This window comes from Eumetopias jubatus, unplaced genomic scaffold (assembly GCF_037043125.1).
Source record: "Eumetopias jubatus isolate StellerSeaLion01/CBP00866 unplaced genomic scaffold, mEumJub1_p1.0 scaffold_7, whole genome shotgun sequence".
Lineage (NCBI taxonomy): Eukaryota > Metazoa > Chordata > Mammalia > Carnivora > Otariidae > Eumetopias > Eumetopias jubatus.
This window is the reverse complement of record NW_028274813.1, coordinates 13,850,941-13,867,960: the sequence shown is the minus strand read 5'-3', so window position 1 is coordinate 13,867,960 and position 17,020 is coordinate 13,850,941. Positions and strand designations below refer to the sequence as shown.

Sequence of the window (17,020 nt, the reverse complement as noted above, 5' to 3'; positions counted from 1 at the left end):
CCCAACGGAGCAGTCTGCAGGAAAAGATGGGAGAAGTCCAGCCACAGAAGACCATGTCCCCCGTGGAAGAAAGCCAGTGGTTCAGGCCAGTGGGGAGCTGTGGGGAGTCTAGCACTGCCAAACCCTCAGCCTTTGATGAAGCGTGTCGCACAGGCCCTGGATTATGGCTCTCTCTCGGGCTTAACAAGCTTGCTTCAGGCTCTCCCACCATCTCAAGGCCGAAGACAAGAGAACAGGGTTCTGATAACTTGTTGCCATCTTCAGCCTTCTTTCCCTGCACATCTGCTGGGTCCTGCTGTTTGCATGCTGGCGCGGCCGTTATTCAACACCGTGAGGTGTGAGGAGAGCCTCCCTTTGTTTGCCAGGCCATCCTCCGAGCTGCGCTCTGCCTCTGTTCGGGAAGAGGAGAAGCTTCCCCGAGAGTGGGTTGGCGGTGCTGGGCGGCTGCTTCTGCCGGTGGTACCCTCAGCACACCTGCCGCGTGGCCGCCTTGCTGTAAGCATTCACCCCTTCGGAGTTGTCGTAGCTCCTCCTCTTCAGGACAGTTATGTGGGGATTGATTCTTAACCCTAGCGACCTATTTACACCCTACCCCTACTATTATGGTTCTTTAGAATGGGTTTGATTCTAGGAGTAGTGAAGCATGGTAAAAGTGATTTGCTCTGATTTTTTTCAATTTCTGAAACCCCAGTTAAAAGGGAAATTTCATGTTTATTGAGCACCTACAACATGCCAGGAACTTCCACAGGTGTGCCCCCGGTTATGTTTCAGGATCCTCATGAGAGGTTGCTTATGTAGCTAATTCCCATTTCACAGCTGAGGAACCCGAGGCCAAGATCGCAGTGTTTTCCCGAGTTTGCAGAGAAGGATGAGGGCAGGACCTGAACCTAGGTCTTCAGTGTTCTCTCCATTGTGTCCTACCGAGGCATGTTGCTTGCTACACCATCGGTCTACAGTCATTATACAGAGACCTTCATACCTCATCAATTATTAGCCTTAAGGGACAGAACAAAACCATTTCACGGAGGTGGCCTCAGGCCTCTCGATTATATGTGACCATGACCCGCTGAGAGCAGTGTGTGCCATCTGTTACTGTTGGCTTCTCCCGCGCTGTAAAAGATAACAGCTGCACTTTGTGAGCTGCTTTCTCTGCGGGATGCTCTCGGACACTACATGCGTTTATCTCACTTCCCCTCCTGACCGCGCCACAGTCAGGTACACAGAAGGAAACTGAGGCTGACAGAGGCAAAGTGACCGGTCAATATAAGCAGCAAGCCAGGATGTACACCCTGGTTTCTGCTGGCCTGCTTCCATGTTCACTTGCCCGTGTCAGCATGAACCTTTGCCAATAGCCACTTTCTGAAATGGGCTGTTGTCTGGGGTTGGTTCAGATAGGGTTCTTAAGGGGGTGCCTGAGTGGTGCAGTTGGTTAAGCGTCTGACTCTTGGTTTTGGCTCGGGTTGTGATCTCAGGGTCGGGAGATTGAGCCCCGCATTGGGCTCTGGGCTCAGCACGGAATCAGCTTGAGATTCATTCTCCCTCTCCCCCCCACCCCCCTGTGTGCTCACAGGCACTCACTCTCATAAATCTTTAAAAAGAGGAGAGGGGTTCTTAACAATGTGTAAACGTGGTGGTTTTATCCTATCGGGTAAACACATGGGTGGTTTTATCCTATCAGGTAAGTGAATTTTTTGTAATCCTGTTCAAATAAGTATTATACATATGTAATGTGGTTTGTTTGTTTTTTCCCCAGATCGGCCATGGATTTGGAACATTCCTTATACCAAAGCACCAGATACACATGGGAATATGTGGGTTCCCTCCTGAGAATCTTAAAGCACTGTGAAATTTAGGTTTAAGACCTCAAGCCCCAAATAATAGATGTTCTAATTTGTACTGGATGTTCACCCTTAAAGTTTTATCTATACCCCTAACAAAACTCTGCACAGCTCACTCTTGTGAACGTGTATGCTGGTTATACTTTTAATGGTCATTAACAGTGTCACTAAAAAATCTATTTTCTTAATTCACTTTTTTAAGCTTTGGAATGAAAGCTATCAAACTCAACAATGTTGAGTATAGACATACAGTCATCCTCAAAGTGATATGTGGAATTTCATGATGGTGTTCACTCTTCCGAAGTGAAGATTGACTATGTGTGTTGTATTCCATCCATCCTGAAAGGTGCTCTTCATTCAATCAAAACTTGTCAGGGGAAGAATGTGATCATTTGATTATCACCCGGCCCTCCACTTTCTGAGTGTTGTCTTGGGGTTGCTGGCCCTGAGTCTGCAGACGTTCCTGGCCTCTGTCATGGAGGTCGGTGTGGCTACCCTTCATACGCACTGAGTCCTACTGCCTCTCATCGTCCTGCAGCTTCATGAGGCTTTTCATCCTGGCGTCATGCTGGCTGCCTCTCTGCTTACAAGTGTGTCCTGCCATTTCCTCACCCATTCCCTGGAACGGATGGGTGTCTTTCATCACCACCCCCAAGTTTCCAGAAAAGACTGCTCACAACCCTATAAAAGCACAAGTATCTTACTTGCAAGAAACCCTGAAAGGTAACCTTATTTGGTGCCTTCAGTTCACAAGCAAGGGAACGGAGGCCCAGAACGGTTTAAGGTGTCCCCCACATCACAGCTGGTTTGGGTCAAAGCTGTGAATGTCTCCACTTTATGTACGTATGTCCTTCATACTTAGGAGTCACGTTCTCCTATGATGATGTAGACCTTTTCTACATGAGGCTGATTTCCAGTTTGTCTCCAGCCTCTTTATCTTACAACTTTGAAGAGTGTAGAATATTAATTTTGAAAGATTTCTGAAGATAGCTTTTCAGACTGTTCTTCAGGCCTACAATTTTCACCTTAGGACCCGGCAGGGCAGAGCGGGGGTGCTGTCATAGAAAAGTCTGGGAAGACAGCTGCAGACCCTCCACCCTTCTCCTGTCACAAACTCCGCTTTACCTATTCTATGTTTTGGGATTCTGTAAAGGGTATTATCTGGGATTATATGTGTGTGTATGCATGCTTGCACTGCTTTAAAAGTTGAAAAGCCACTGAATTATTATTACCTGTGTAGTGAGCTGGTTAAACTAAGGCTTAGACCTTTCATGACCCTGCCTTCTACTTCCCAGAACATGCAAACCCTCCATCACATGAGCCGGGAAGGCAGTGGAAAGGCGTCCGGGGCTGGCCCAGAGTGCGTGCCCGGCAGTCTGTGTGTCCAAAGGCCTGGCAGGGGACCCGAGATTCTCCCCAACATGGTGGTCCCATCCTGGGTGGGGGTGGAGCAGCACCAAGCAAGGGTCTCAGCAGCGTCACCATGACAGCAGTCTGCCTGCTCTGCAACAGGACTCAGAAAGCCTGGGCTCTGCCGGGTGGGTTCAGCCACTCGAGAGGACAGCGGCAGATCGATAGCAGTCCCTGGGCAGAGTCGGTCACACAGGTACATTTTTCATCTGATCCACATTACTGCAGAGTGGGTTGGAGCTCAGCTGAAGTCAGACTGCCAAAGTTTGAAGCCCAGCTCTGCCACTTATGGCTGTGTGACCTAGACCAGGTTATTTAACTTCTCTATGCGTTGGTCCCCTCAACTGTAAAATGTGGGTGGTGGTGGTAATACTCCTCACGGAGGATGATGGAGAGTGGTGAGTGAATGCGTGAAGATACTCCGAGCCTGCACAGCATGAGAACTGTCCAGTGATTGATTGCTCCTGCCATTGCTACAGTTGACCCATTAGGATTATCCTCGTTTTCCTGATAAGGAAATCGGGACTCAAAAAGGTGAAGTGATTATGCAAGGTCATACTTCTAGAAAGTGCTCTCACCAGTATTTGAACCCAGGTCTGGCAGCATCCACGGCCTGTTTTCTGCCAGGTGGCCCAAGCTCCCAGGCAGCATGGTATGTGAGGAGAGGGACAGTTTTTACCCCTCGAGTGTATTGTGGACACTTTTATAGAATACAGAATCGGGTGCTTGGATGTTCCAGCACTGTCAGATTACAGTGGAAGTTTCTAAATGCTTATTTTCTGTACTCCTCACAGACCAGTTCTGGTCCATGGGCCGTACTTCCAAGTAACATTCCTCTACACCCAGTAGGGACCCAAAGGGGCCCATCTGGAAACACAAGTTCTGTAGAATGGGTGGCTAGGTACATCAAGGTAACATTAGGGGAAGCCCATGACCAAGGGTTATGCACTCTGGGTGTCCAGGCCCAACTGCTAACGGCAGCCTTCTGTGCCCCTTACCCTGGTCAGCATGGGCTGGGGGAAGGCAGGCCAGCATAGGTAGGGTCATAACATGAGCTTTCTGGGCATAGTTGATCGCACACATGGAAAACAATGCCCCAAGAATAATCAACATGGGAACCCAAAAAGCAAGCAGTTCTGCCTCATCTGGTCCTTTTTTAAATGGAACTGAATTACCCAAAGTGCTACAAAAAAGCATCATCAAATGTGTCTGCTAATGCTTGAGGAAATTACTTCCATTATTCTGGGTTGGGGTTTAACAATTACTTCTCCCTGACTCGAGGAGCACTCACCTCGCCCTTGTGTCTGCAGGTAGCTGCCTGCCACCTTTTTATTTATTTTGATGTAGTGATCCATGATTCATTGTTTGCGTATAACACGCAGTGCTCTATGCAGGACGTGCCCTCTTTAATACCCATCACCGGGCTAACCCATCCCCCCACTACCCTCCCCTCTAGAACCCTCAGTATGTTTCTCAGAGTCCACAGTCTCTCATGGTTCGTCTCCCCCTCTGATTTCCCCCCTTCATTCTTCCCCTCCTGCTATCTTCTTTTTTTAACATAGAATGTGTTACTTGTTTCAGGGGTACAGGTCTGTGGTTCATCAGTCTCACACTTCACGGCACCCACCACGGCACACACCCTCCCCAGTGTCCAGCCCCCAACCCCCCCGCTGCTGCCTTTTATCCTTTCCCCACCACCTCTCCCTGCTTCAGATCTGGAAACACCAGCCAGCGACTGTATACATGCTGAGGGTAAACATCCACCTCACAATTCAACTTCCTGCCGCTTCATAAAGTTCTATTATAGGAGATGTACTGACTGAATAAGGAGCGTCTCAGCATGCAGACAAAGGAACCACTGCCGTTCTGGGGAGTTTTTTCTTGATCTTTGGAAAGCTTACCTAACATTCTTTTAGAGATGGACGTGTAGCCAAAAGTCTAAACGAGATCTTCATACTAGATGAATTTCAATAGAATATTCTGAATGAGTGTTTAAGAGTCCTAAAACATTTTAAGACAGAAAATTGTCAGTCCCTACATGTAGCAACTTAAGTCGCTTGCCATTTTGGCAGGAGGATTCCAAGTCCCCTTCACCTCCCACATACTCTTAAGAGAGGAATGGGTCTTCCACCAGCTGCTTTTGTGGGGTGAAGGAGGGAGAGGTTTTTTTTTAAAAAAACTTTAGGATTCATCTATTTTAGAGAGCGAGAGGGAGAGAGAAACAAGCAGAATCTGCCCTGAGCTCAGAGCCCAGCGCAGGGCTTGATCTCACAAGCCTGAGATCACGACCTGAGCTGAAACCAGGAGTCGGGCACTTAACCCACTGTGCCACCCAGGCACCCCTAAATTATTTTTTATCACATTCCTGAGAAAGGCTGCCTGGTTTTAACTATAGTTGATGCAAATCGTCCTTGAAATTCACTGATTTGGGAGGCTGTATTTTTCCATATATTGTAATAGCCAGTGTTTCCTGAGCTCTTCCTATGTCTTGACTCCTGTGCTTACATGCTTTACATTTAAGCCTCACATTAGCCTTCTGTGAAATAATATCCATAAGGTTCCACGGTGGAGCCCAGCTTTGTTTTCCTGGGTTCTTGTGTAGAAGTTAAATAGTTCTCCTTAATAGAAGTTACATACGTGACTTCCAGCACATATGGTTTCTGCATCAGATTTGGTATGCTGAAAATAAGGACCTTAGATTCCATTTTGTCACAACTTTTTTCCACATAAAATTAGTTTACTTTCTAGGGAAATGACATATTAGTCCATTTTGAAATCATTTTTGGATGATCTGGATATTTGGTTCAAATCTTAGGACATTTTACTTTCTCCCTCGTAACTGAAAAATGAGAGCTGTAACCCGTTCTGTAAAAGTACTTGGTTTTGACTGGTGAATACTCAAGAAGGTTAGATAGGCATTCTTTCTTTACATTCATAAAATGTAGTAATTGTATTGATGAATGCTGTTCATTATAATGACAAAGTATGATGGCAAAAGTGCAGGAACTCAATGGCACAAATAAAATAGCTTAAATATTATATAGGATTAAATCTAAAATTCTGTTGATAATGTGCTAACTACATGTATGCATGGATCCCACTGTAACATTTTTGGCAAATTTTCCAAGTTTAGTAGTCCACTTTTTTCAAGCAATATCCAGGCCAAAAGTACTACAAACAAAACTACATTTTCTTACTGCATTTTTAGCAGCTAGTAAGTTACAGGTCTTAAGTGGCTCTTATAAGTCTTAAGGAGTAATGTGCAGCCATTTGCTCCTGGGAGAATGCTAGCAGTGCCCACAGCCAGAACCCAACATGGAGACAGGTGGTCACCTCTAAGCCCAGACTCTCTACTGGTCCCCGTAAGAACACTGACCAGCGAGTACGGAGCACTTGGTGTGTGCCAGGTACTGTTCGTGTTTTCTGTCTTAACGAGCCAAATCGTAATAGCCCAGTGCTATTACCACAGCCATTTTACAGATGGGGAAACTGAAATTATTTGTCCAAAGTCACACAGCTGGCAAGGGCAGAGCTGGGATTTGAATCCGGGGAGTACTGCTGAGGAACCAGGCACAAGTGTGGCAGACGTTCCCAAGCTCCAGCCAAGGAGTGGCCTTGCATACAGGATGTGTAACAGTAGCCACAAAACCAGGCACACCTTCATCCACTGGAACAGCAAATCCTAGTTGGCATGACTGAACTAGCTATGGGTCTATAAAATCAACTGCTAAATGCTGCATTAGCATGCAGGCCTGAGTCACTGAATTATTAAAGCCAGAACCTCACCGTGGAACTGGTTCCTTTGAAGTGTGAGAATCAACAGCTGAAGACGTTGCCGTGTTAAGTACGTTCTGTTAATTTCTCTGACTGAAACCTGGTGTTTCCACGGACTAGACCTAAAGCAGAGAACAGAAGGGATTACGCCAAGTGTCAGAAGGCAGCATGGAAAACGCTGGAGGAGGAGGGCAAAAGGCAGCCCAGGAAATGAAAGGAGGGTGCCTCATGCAGTGACGAGGGGTAGCGAGCAGACATGGGGCCAAAGCAATGCAAGTCGGGGTAAAGACAGACTTCTAAGCAAGTCCATCTCAAGTACGCTCTGTTCTCTCAGGCCTACCAGAAGCCCCACTGAAACTTTAAGGCATTGTTCCCTGGTCCCTTTGTGGTGAGGTTTTCAGAGCACTCCACTGTGATTAAGAACCTGGAAGGCATCTGGACCAGTCTTTAATACACAGGGAAACTGAGAAGGGAAAGGTGAGGGATGAACTGTACCCATAGGGAATTTATTACAGATAATAATCAATCATAGGTAACTATATACATCACACTGTGGGGCAGGTGACACCTCATTTAGGGAGGGTAAAATAAGATTCATGGTCACAACTAGTATGTGTTCCCTTCTGGCCCCAAGGACAGAGACGATGCCACTGTGCATGCTCTTGGTAGCTCTTTGCTCATAGGTCCTTTAGAAGTTAACATTATGGTAGCTGCTGATTTTGTTTTCTTCAGATAATTGACATAATGAAAATTTTAAAGCCCCTACATATGTGCTATTCAATAATTTTTCAATATTTTTATGAAAGAATACATTAGGATGTTTTTACAGCTACAGAAGTCAGATGGGCATAAACAACAAAAGACTAACAGAGTCTAGCAAATGCTGGAGCCAGAGGATCATAACATAACAGTCTCCAGGTCCAGAATATCCGCTTTCAGGAATATGGATGCCATTCTCCAGCAAGCTTTCTCCACCCAGAGGCTGAAATACCCACCCCGCTCCAGGATCTCACGTTACTTCCTGTTGGTTATTTTAAAAAAACAGACAAAACACCTTCTTTCCCAGTAGCTGCAGCAAGTCCCCTGATGCACCTGTTGGCCCTGTTAAGTCACCTGCCCATCCCTGGTACAAGCACTCCAGATTAGGAGACTGCCCCTCATGAGAAGGGTGCAGGTGTGGAGTTCTCCAAAGACAAGTGGAAAATGCCTGAAGTCCACTCCAGAGCAAGAAGTATCTCTAGGTGAAGTATTAATAGTGTGCCAGAGGAACCTTTTTATGCCTCTTCCTTAAATAATGTGTGCGAGTGTGCAGATTTTATTTAAAAGCAAAAGTAAACCAAGAAGGAAATTTGTAAGTCCAAGTTTCTTGCAAATTTGCATAAATAAGTAAAACCCTTGAAATGAGTGTGCTAAAGCTGATTTTTCAAACTGCCAGTCAACACTTTAATGAATCATGAAATCAATTTAGGAAGTCATGACCAGCAATTTTCAATGAAATCTAGTAGAAAAATCTGAAAATATTTGGAGCACAAAGTGAGATGACTGTTTCAATTTATATGAGTGCATTCGGGGTTACAATATATAATATATTCCTCCCCAGGTTTGCTAGTTCAATCACACTGAGTGAAGACAGTTCCGTGGATAATGGCTTGAGATTGACAAGCCTGAAGGTGACTCAGCTCCAAGACACCCAGGACTCAGAATTGTCTGATCCCAGCTCTGCTCTCCACATCATGAGACCTTAGGCAAGTCATGTGATGCCTTTAAGTCTTCATTTTCTCATCTGTTAAGTGGGGGCTCATACCTGTCCGACCTCATGGGATTGTTTTAAGAATCAAATGAATCAAATCAAATCAAAGGGTGCTCTTAAACACTGGCAAGAACTCCATAAGTCTAAGTTGTAATGATTTTCATTCTCAAAGTGCTTGGGATTGGCATTCTCTCTCTGGGGCACTTAGATGGTAATTCAAGTGTAGAAAATAAACCCATGTCTTTGAAAAATTAGCATTTTCCCACAAATATTGTTTCTAAACTACTTCATGAAAGTCATTGTTGGAAGACGGGTAGGTTTGAGTCCTGGCTGCAGCAGGGTAACCAGGATTCCACAGAAAGGGGACCGTATTCACAAGGAAATGTGCCTCCCTGGACCCAGTCTCTCAAACACTCTCAACAACTCCATAGAACTGACCTGCAGACTTCCAGTCCTAAAAGTCCTGGATCCACGTTGCCCACTGCCTGTTGGGTGGGACTGAGGAGTCCCATGTTAATGTGAACCCCAAGGGTGAGTTGGCACTTTACCCCTGGAGGAAACCCATTTTACAAATGAAAAAACAGGCTCAAAGAGGTATGGGAACCTGCCTAAAGTTGCAATCTTGAAGATCATGAGAGCAAGCTCCTGCCTCCTGAACTCTGATACCAGAACAGGCTCAAGAGATGGACGTCTTTAATTATGCTTGGATGGGCAGAATCCACCTTTTGATAGGAGAATGGACTGTGTGGTCTCATTGAGCCACTCAACGAACCTTTCTAGAGACAGCCTGGGAACACTTCTAAAGAGCCCAGCCTCTGCCTTGCCATTACGTTCTTCTCTGGCTCTCCAGGACACACTTGGCAGTGGATGGCCTCTCTCCTTTGTCTCTAATTCCTTTTCTTGGAGTGGCACCCTGGCTCCCACTCAAAGTAGAACTGGGTGGCCTTAAAAATGAGTTCAGGAGTGAGGAGAGGGGATTGGCTGCATGAGGGAACTTTTGGGGCAACAGAAATGTTTCATGATTGTGGCATTGGTTACATTTTACAAAACCCCTTGAATTTATACACCGAATTGGTAACTTTTCTTGTAAATGATAGCTCAATTTTAAAGTTGATTTTTAAAAACTCAAAGAATGCACAGGTCAGATATCCATTCACTTGTGCAAATTTTACGTTGAAAGATAAAAACTAAATTGTTGAACTCTAGTTAATTACACATATGGCTGAAGGATTTAGGGGCAAGTAGTAATGGCTGCAGTTTAGTTTGAAATGCATAGAAATAAGGTGTATTAATGGATAGAGTTATGATAAAGTATAGGAAAACTTTACAATCTAGGCTACCATTATAAATTCTTTTACCTTTGGAGTATGTTTGAAAATTTCATTTTATAATGTTGTGGGAGAAACCACATAAATTCAGGTTTGTGGCAGGGCCAAATAGCCCCAGTTGAACCAACTCTTTCACAAACAGAAAATATAAACTCGGAGAAAAGTCTTTAAAAACCAGCTACTGAAAGTGACTGGAAGCTGTAGAAATGAAGGGGAGTTAACACTGGAAGAAAGCCACCACACTAGGTGAGTTTCCAGGCTTGCTTTGTTTAACCACTTTGGGCCTGAGGTCAGCGGCACCATAAAACCTGCAGGGGAAATCTATAGTCTTGCTGGCTAGAAGATCCAGAGGACGGGGTTTGGAGCAACCACAGTCTGAGCATGAGGAAGGAAAGAACAAAAAAGAGAGAACCAGAGAGAGGATTACCAGATTCTGTATATAAATTCTGCCCAAATCTCTGGCTGACTGATAAGCTGTTCATGCACACCCAAGGCCAAAATGACTGAACTAAAATTTAAGCTACTTCCCACTGCAGGGGAGACACTTTGCAGTTGAGTGCAGCCAAGTTAACTGCCTGTTTAAAAATAATTTAAAAAATAATTATTTTCAGAGGAAAAGAACAGATTTCAGAGTTTCTACAACACATCATAAATTATATATCAGTTACAATACTTAGGGTATAATCCAAAATTACTCAATTTACAAATAAAGAGAAAGACATGGCTTATTCTCAAAAGACAAGCAAAGGGGAGACCAAAAGAATCTCCAAAGATTTTTAAAACAGCTAATAAAATTGTGTTCAAGAGTGTAAAAAAAAAATCTTATATTGAAAGAAAAGATAGCAAATCTCAGCAGGACAGTAGGAATTCTTCTGAAAGAACTGAGTGGAAATTTTAGAACTGAAAAATACAATACCGACGGGGGCAGTTTTCCCCCTCTGTGTGCTTCCTATACTCTCACATGACCACCACACTCAAAACATTTCTGGTCACCAGATGTGTGGGGGTGTTTTCCCTGCCAAGCAATTCTGAGACACCAGCTGGGTGTCCTACAACTTAAATTCACACAACCTGGAGATAGTGTGAGATCCCCCAGGTAAAGGTCTCAGTCCCACAAGACTGTCTCTACCCCACCCCTCCACACCCCAGTGCCATTTACAAGTCCAGGTTGTCACCTGTGCTTCTGACCCATTTGCTATAAATCAGAGGTTCCCATTACACCTCCTCAGGTTTGATTAATTTGCTAGAGCAGCTCACAGAGCTCAGGAGAACACTACCAGTTTGTTAAAAGAATGATCAAGGGTACAGATTAATGGCCAGGTGAAGAGAGATATAGGGGGAAGTCTGGGAGGGTCCTGAGCGCAGCAGCATCTATCCCCATGGAGTGTGAGTGCATAACCCTTCCAGTGTGGATGGGCTTACCAACCTGGAAGCTCCCCAAATCCTGTACTATTGGGGTTTTATGGAGGCTTCCTCACAGAGGCATGATCAATCATAAATTCCATTTCCAGCCCCTTCCCCTCTCTGGAAAATGGGGAGAGTGAGCTGAAAATTCCAAGTTTCTAATCATGGCTTGGTCTTTCTGGTGACCAGCCCCAACCCAGGAACCAAGCCCCCCCACCCCTGCCCCCAGAGTCACCTCATTAGAATATAAGATGTTCCTAGTACTGTTACCACTTAGGAATTTACAAGGGTTTCAGGAGCTCTGTGTCAGGAACTGGGGGCATGAACCAATAGGTGTATTTTCTATTATCTCACAATCTGAAATTAGAGGCTTCGGTAGATGGGCTTAGTAGCAAAATGGAGAGGACAGAGGAGTCAGGGAACTTGAAGATAGGTAGATAGAAATTATCCAATCTGAAGAACAAACAGAAAACACTGAAAAGGGGATGGGGTGGGAATTAGGGATTTGTGGGATAGTATCTCAAGGTTTAAGTTCTGTGCGATCGGAATGCTAGGAGATGAGTAAGTATGGGGCAGAGAAAATATTTAAAGAAATAATGGCTAAAAATTTGGTGAGACAAATTTACAGATTCAAGCAGCTCAGTGAATAAGCAACAGGGTAACACAAAACTCCACTGGGTGCCTCCTAGTCAAACTCATGATGACCACGCTTAAGACAAAATCTTGAAAGCAGCTAGAAGGAACAGGAACAGTCATTTGAATGACTGCTGACTTCTCATCAGAAACACGAGGCCAGAAGACACAAAATGTCTTTCACGTGCAGAAAGAAAGGTCATCTCAGAAATCTATATCTGGTGGAAACATCCTTCAAGAAGGAAGACAAAATAACCACATTATCAGATAAAAGAAAATGAAGAGAATTTACAGATGTGCACTGCAAGAAATGCTAAAGGACATTCTTCAGGCTGAAGGAAGAACATACCAGAGAGAAGCTCAAATATTCAGGAAGGAGGGAAAGTCACCAGAAAGAGCAAATATCTGCAAATATAGAAGACTCTCCTAAGAAATCTAGATTACAGAGGTGGACCAGGTCTTGCACCTGGTGGGTGTTGGCGCAGGCTGCGGGAGCTGTGACTGGAGCAGGTGGGGTCTGTGCCCACCCGGGTGAGCTACTCACTTGGTGCACGGTTTCCTATTCTCTCCCCCGCCCGGCTGCAGCTGGGGCCTTGCCTGATTCAGCCCAACCACGGCCTCAGGTTTGGACGAGGCTCCCTCAGCTCCCGCTATGCCAGCCTGAGGACAGGAAGCTTCTTTAAATCAAGGCTGACTGCAGAAACCCAGGGTCACTCCACTGTAGAGGGCGGTTGGACGCTATAGAAAGATCTGGAAGAGGTGAAGGTGCTGCTGAAAAAGCCAGCTGAAAAATCCAAGAATGAGACAGAAATCAAGAACATGATGCAGCAGAAATCACAGAGAAAAGCAGAACTTGACAATGAAAAGCTGCTGCTGTGGTTGCTCCCATCAGAACAAGATACAAGGTGAAAATCGGTAATTACAAATGGGATCAGTCAGATTAGGTAAAGTAGATTTTCACAAACTTAACTAGAGCTCATCAACTCCTGAGAATGTGCAGGTGCATTTCACAGAGAGGTCATTTGATCTTTTGGCAAAGAATATAAATGAGAAGAGTTATTCCCATGATTGTGAACAATCTCTTGAAACCCATCTCTGGAAGGCAGTTCAAAAAGAAGTCAAACGGACACAGTTCTTACGTAGAAAGAAAGCAGAAAACACGCAGTGGGACTGCTTGACTCAGGTTGAAAAAGAATGAGAAGAGAAAGAAAAGCCCTCTTACAACACTGAAACAGATCCTAGTGAGGGACTGATGAATGTTCTAAAGAAAATCTACAAAGATGGAGATGATGATATGAAGCGAACCATTAATAAAGCCTGGGTGGAATCAAGAGAGAAGCCAAAGGAGATACAGAATTTTTTCAGACTTTAAAGTCATTTTGGGAACTGTGATGTGGAAAAACTGATGTTTCCAATAAGGAAATGATGGTGAGCCGCACAGAGAAGTTTGACAGATAACTACTTACACAGCCTTCTTCTAATTAAAGGCAATGAATTCTCCTATTTCCTACTGGAGGATTTATTTAAATAAAATATGCTTATTAAACACTTCCTCCAAAGATGGTTTCCTTGGTAATCTGGGCATTTTGTTCAAGAAAGATAATATACATTCTTGTGTGAAATGTGAAAAAGCAAGTCTTGTCTAATGATAATGCCACATTGTGTGGGTATTTTTTGTTCAGCTAAGAGGTAGAAAACAAAAGTAATTAGTTCCTGACATAAGTTCCAACCAATGTAATAAGTAAAAATAAAACCTGAATTTTTACATTAAAACATATATTGCCAAACAATAAAAAATTGTATTGTGGGGTTTTAGCATATGGGAATGTGATTTGAATGACAATCATAGTCGACGTGGGGAAGAAGATGGGAAATGAACCCATATAGTTGCAAGGTTTCTATATTTTACACCAAGTTGTACAATAGTAGCTCTTAGAGGGCTATGAAAAGCTAATCCTTAGTGTAAACACAAAAAATGCCAAGAGATAGAGCTAAAAAGTCAATAGATAACATAGAATTCTAAAAAATATTCAGTTAATCCAAAAGAAGATAGGAAAGGAGGATCAGAAACCAGTGGGGACAAACAAAACAAATAGTAATATGGTAGACTTGAATCCAATCCCCTAAATCACTACATTAAATATAAAGGGTCTCAACCTATATTTTCTAAGATGATAGCCACTAGCCACATGTGATATTTCAACTTAAATTACCGTTAAATTACAAATTTATTTCCTCAGTGGCACTCAAGAGCTCAATAGTCATATTAAACTACTATATTGAACAGCACAAATATTTACAAAATATTTCCATCACTGCAGTTCTTTTGAATAGTGATCTGATCAATCCAGTTAAAATTGCAGATTGTCAGACCTGACCAAAAATCAAACCAAACCACCCAACCAACTTTCAACTATATGCTGTCCACAACTAATCCACTTTAAATACATAAAGACGCAGGCTAAAAGTAGATGGAAAAGATACATGCAAATGTTAAGTACAAAAAGCCTGTGGTGACTAGATTAATATCAGATAAAGTAAACTTTAAAATAAAGGGTATTACCAGAGATAAAGGCATTTCATAAAAATAAAAGGGTTACTACATTAGGAAGATGTAATAATCATAAATGCTTGAACTTAATAACAGAGCTTCAAAGTATATGAAAAAAATTGACATAATTAAAGAAATAGACAATTCCATAATCATGGTTTGTGATTTTTTTAAAGAAGATTTTTTATTTATCCATTTGAGAGAGAGAGAGCACGAGAAGAGGGGAGGGGCGGAGGGACAAGCAGACCCCTTGCTGAGCAGGGAGCTGGATGTGGGGCTCCATCCCAGGACCCTGAGATCATGACCTGAGCTGAAGTCAGAGGCTTAACCAGCTGAGTCACCCAGGTACCTCATGGTTGGTGATTTTAACACTCTTCTCTCACCAATCAATAGAATAACTAGAGCAAACATCAGTAAAGACAGAAGATCTGAAAAACACTGTCAAGTACCTTGACCTAATTGACATATATAGACTCTACACTTTACCCAACAACTGCAGAATACATATTCAAGTGCATATGGTATGTTCACAAAGATAGATCCTATGCTGGACCATAAAATAAGTCTCAGATTTAGAAAGATTGAAACATGTTGAATATGGTCCTCTGACCACAGTGAAAATGTTAGAAATAAATGATTTGTCTTAAAAAACCAGATATTTGGAAATTAAGCAACACACTTTTTTTTAAAAAGATTTTATTTATTTATTTGACAGAGAGAGACACAGCAAAAGAGGGAACACAAGCAGGGGGAGTGGGAGAGGGAGAAGCAGGCCTCCCGCGGAACAGGGAGCCCAATGTGGGGCTCGATCCCAGGACCCTGGGATCATGACCCAAGCCAAAGGCAGATGCTTAACTACTGAGCCACCCAGGCGCCCCAAGCAACACACTTCTAAATAATTCATGGGTCAAAGAAGAAAAAGTTAGAAAATATTTTGAAAATTATATGAAAATATAACATACGGAAATTTTTAGGATGCAGCTAGCACAGGGAAAATGGAAATATAACTTTAAAATGCTAACATTAGAAAAGAGGAAAGGTCTAAAATCAGTGACTTAAGTGTCCACATAAGAAGCTAGGGAAAAGAAGCAAAGCAAACCCGAAACAAGTAGAAGAGTGAAAATAAGAGTAGGAACCCCAAGTAGAATTTATCCCAGAAATGCAAAGTTGGCTTAACATTAGAAAAGCAATTAATGAAGTTCAATACATTAACAGAATAAAGAATATAAGATCATTGCAAAAGATGCAGAGAAAGCATTTGGCAAAATTCAGCACTCATTTATGATTTAAAAAAATAACTCTCCGAGAACTAGAAATAAAAGAAACTTAACCTGATAGAGTATTTATGAAAAACCCACAGTTGATATATTTAACAGTGAAAAACCGGAGGCTTTCCCTTAAGATCACAACAAGACAAAGATATCTGCTTCCACCTCTTCTATCCACCATTATACGAGGTCCTAACCATTTCAGTAAGAAAAGAAAAATAAATAGATGTCAGGAAGAAGTAAAACTCTATTTCAAATGGCATGATTTACAGAAAATCCTAAACCAATTAACTACTACAAGTGAATTTACTGAGGTTGCAGGAACCAAATTAGTTCATAAAACTTTATATACTACAGCAGACAGTTGGAAAATGAAATCTTGAAATTTCACTTACAATAGCATCAAAACACCTAAAATACAATGAATTTACAAAAGATGTGCAAGACTTCTACATGAAAACTTGTAAGACTGAAATGAATGGAGGAATAAACCTCATTCATGAATTAAGAGGTCAGTACTCCCCAGAATAGTTTCAACACAATTCTAATGAAGATCCCACAAGACTTTTTCTGATGAAATTAACAACCTGATTCTATAATTTTTATGAAAACATAAAGGTCTTATAATACCCAAAGAAAATCTTGATAAAGAAGAGCACAATTGGAGGGCTCACAGTTCCTGATTTCATGACTTATTATAAAGCTACAAGTAATCTAAGTACTGTGGAATTAGCATAAACCTGAACAAGATTCAGGTTCCTGAAATAAATTCACTCTTGTTTTTTTAGCAGATGGCACTGGAATAACTGGATATCCACATAGATTGAATGATCTTACCTCACGCCATACAGAAACAAACTTAAAATGGATCATAACCCAAATACAAAAGCTAAAACTATAAAATTTAGAGAAAAAGAAAAACAAACCTAAACAACTTTGGGGGAAGTAAATGATTTCTTAATATAAAAAGAGAACCAAACATAAAAGAAATGACTGACAAATTGGACTTTACCAAAATTAAAAACATGCCATCAGAAAACCTCATTAAGAAAATAAATAGGCAA

At 42.6% G+C, this 17,020-nt stretch overlaps 1 protein-coding gene and 1 pseudogene across 3 annotated transcripts in view; both read left to right on the top strand.

Annotated features, from left to right (window-relative positions):
* Nucleotides 1-12,893, top strand: part of TDP1 (tyrosyl-DNA phosphodiesterase 1) — a 96,408-nt gene extending 83,515 nt beyond the window's left edge. For 2 of the 3 annotated variants that reach the window (XM_028100594.2, XM_088024482.1), the window contains one exon: nt 1,754-12,893. In XM_028100594.2, the coding sequence (XP_027956395.1) occupies nt 1,754-1,827 (74 nt within the window). In that variant the 3' untranslated portion in view covers nt 1,828-12,893. The remainder of the gene's footprint in view (nt 1-1,753) is intronic. The other variant, XR_015768472.1, reaches the window with a different exon arrangement.
* On the top strand, nt 3,322-13,888 carry LOC114204387 (calcyclin-binding protein-like; annotated as a pseudogene).
* Nucleotides 13,889-17,020: the final 3,132 nt, after the last annotated feature.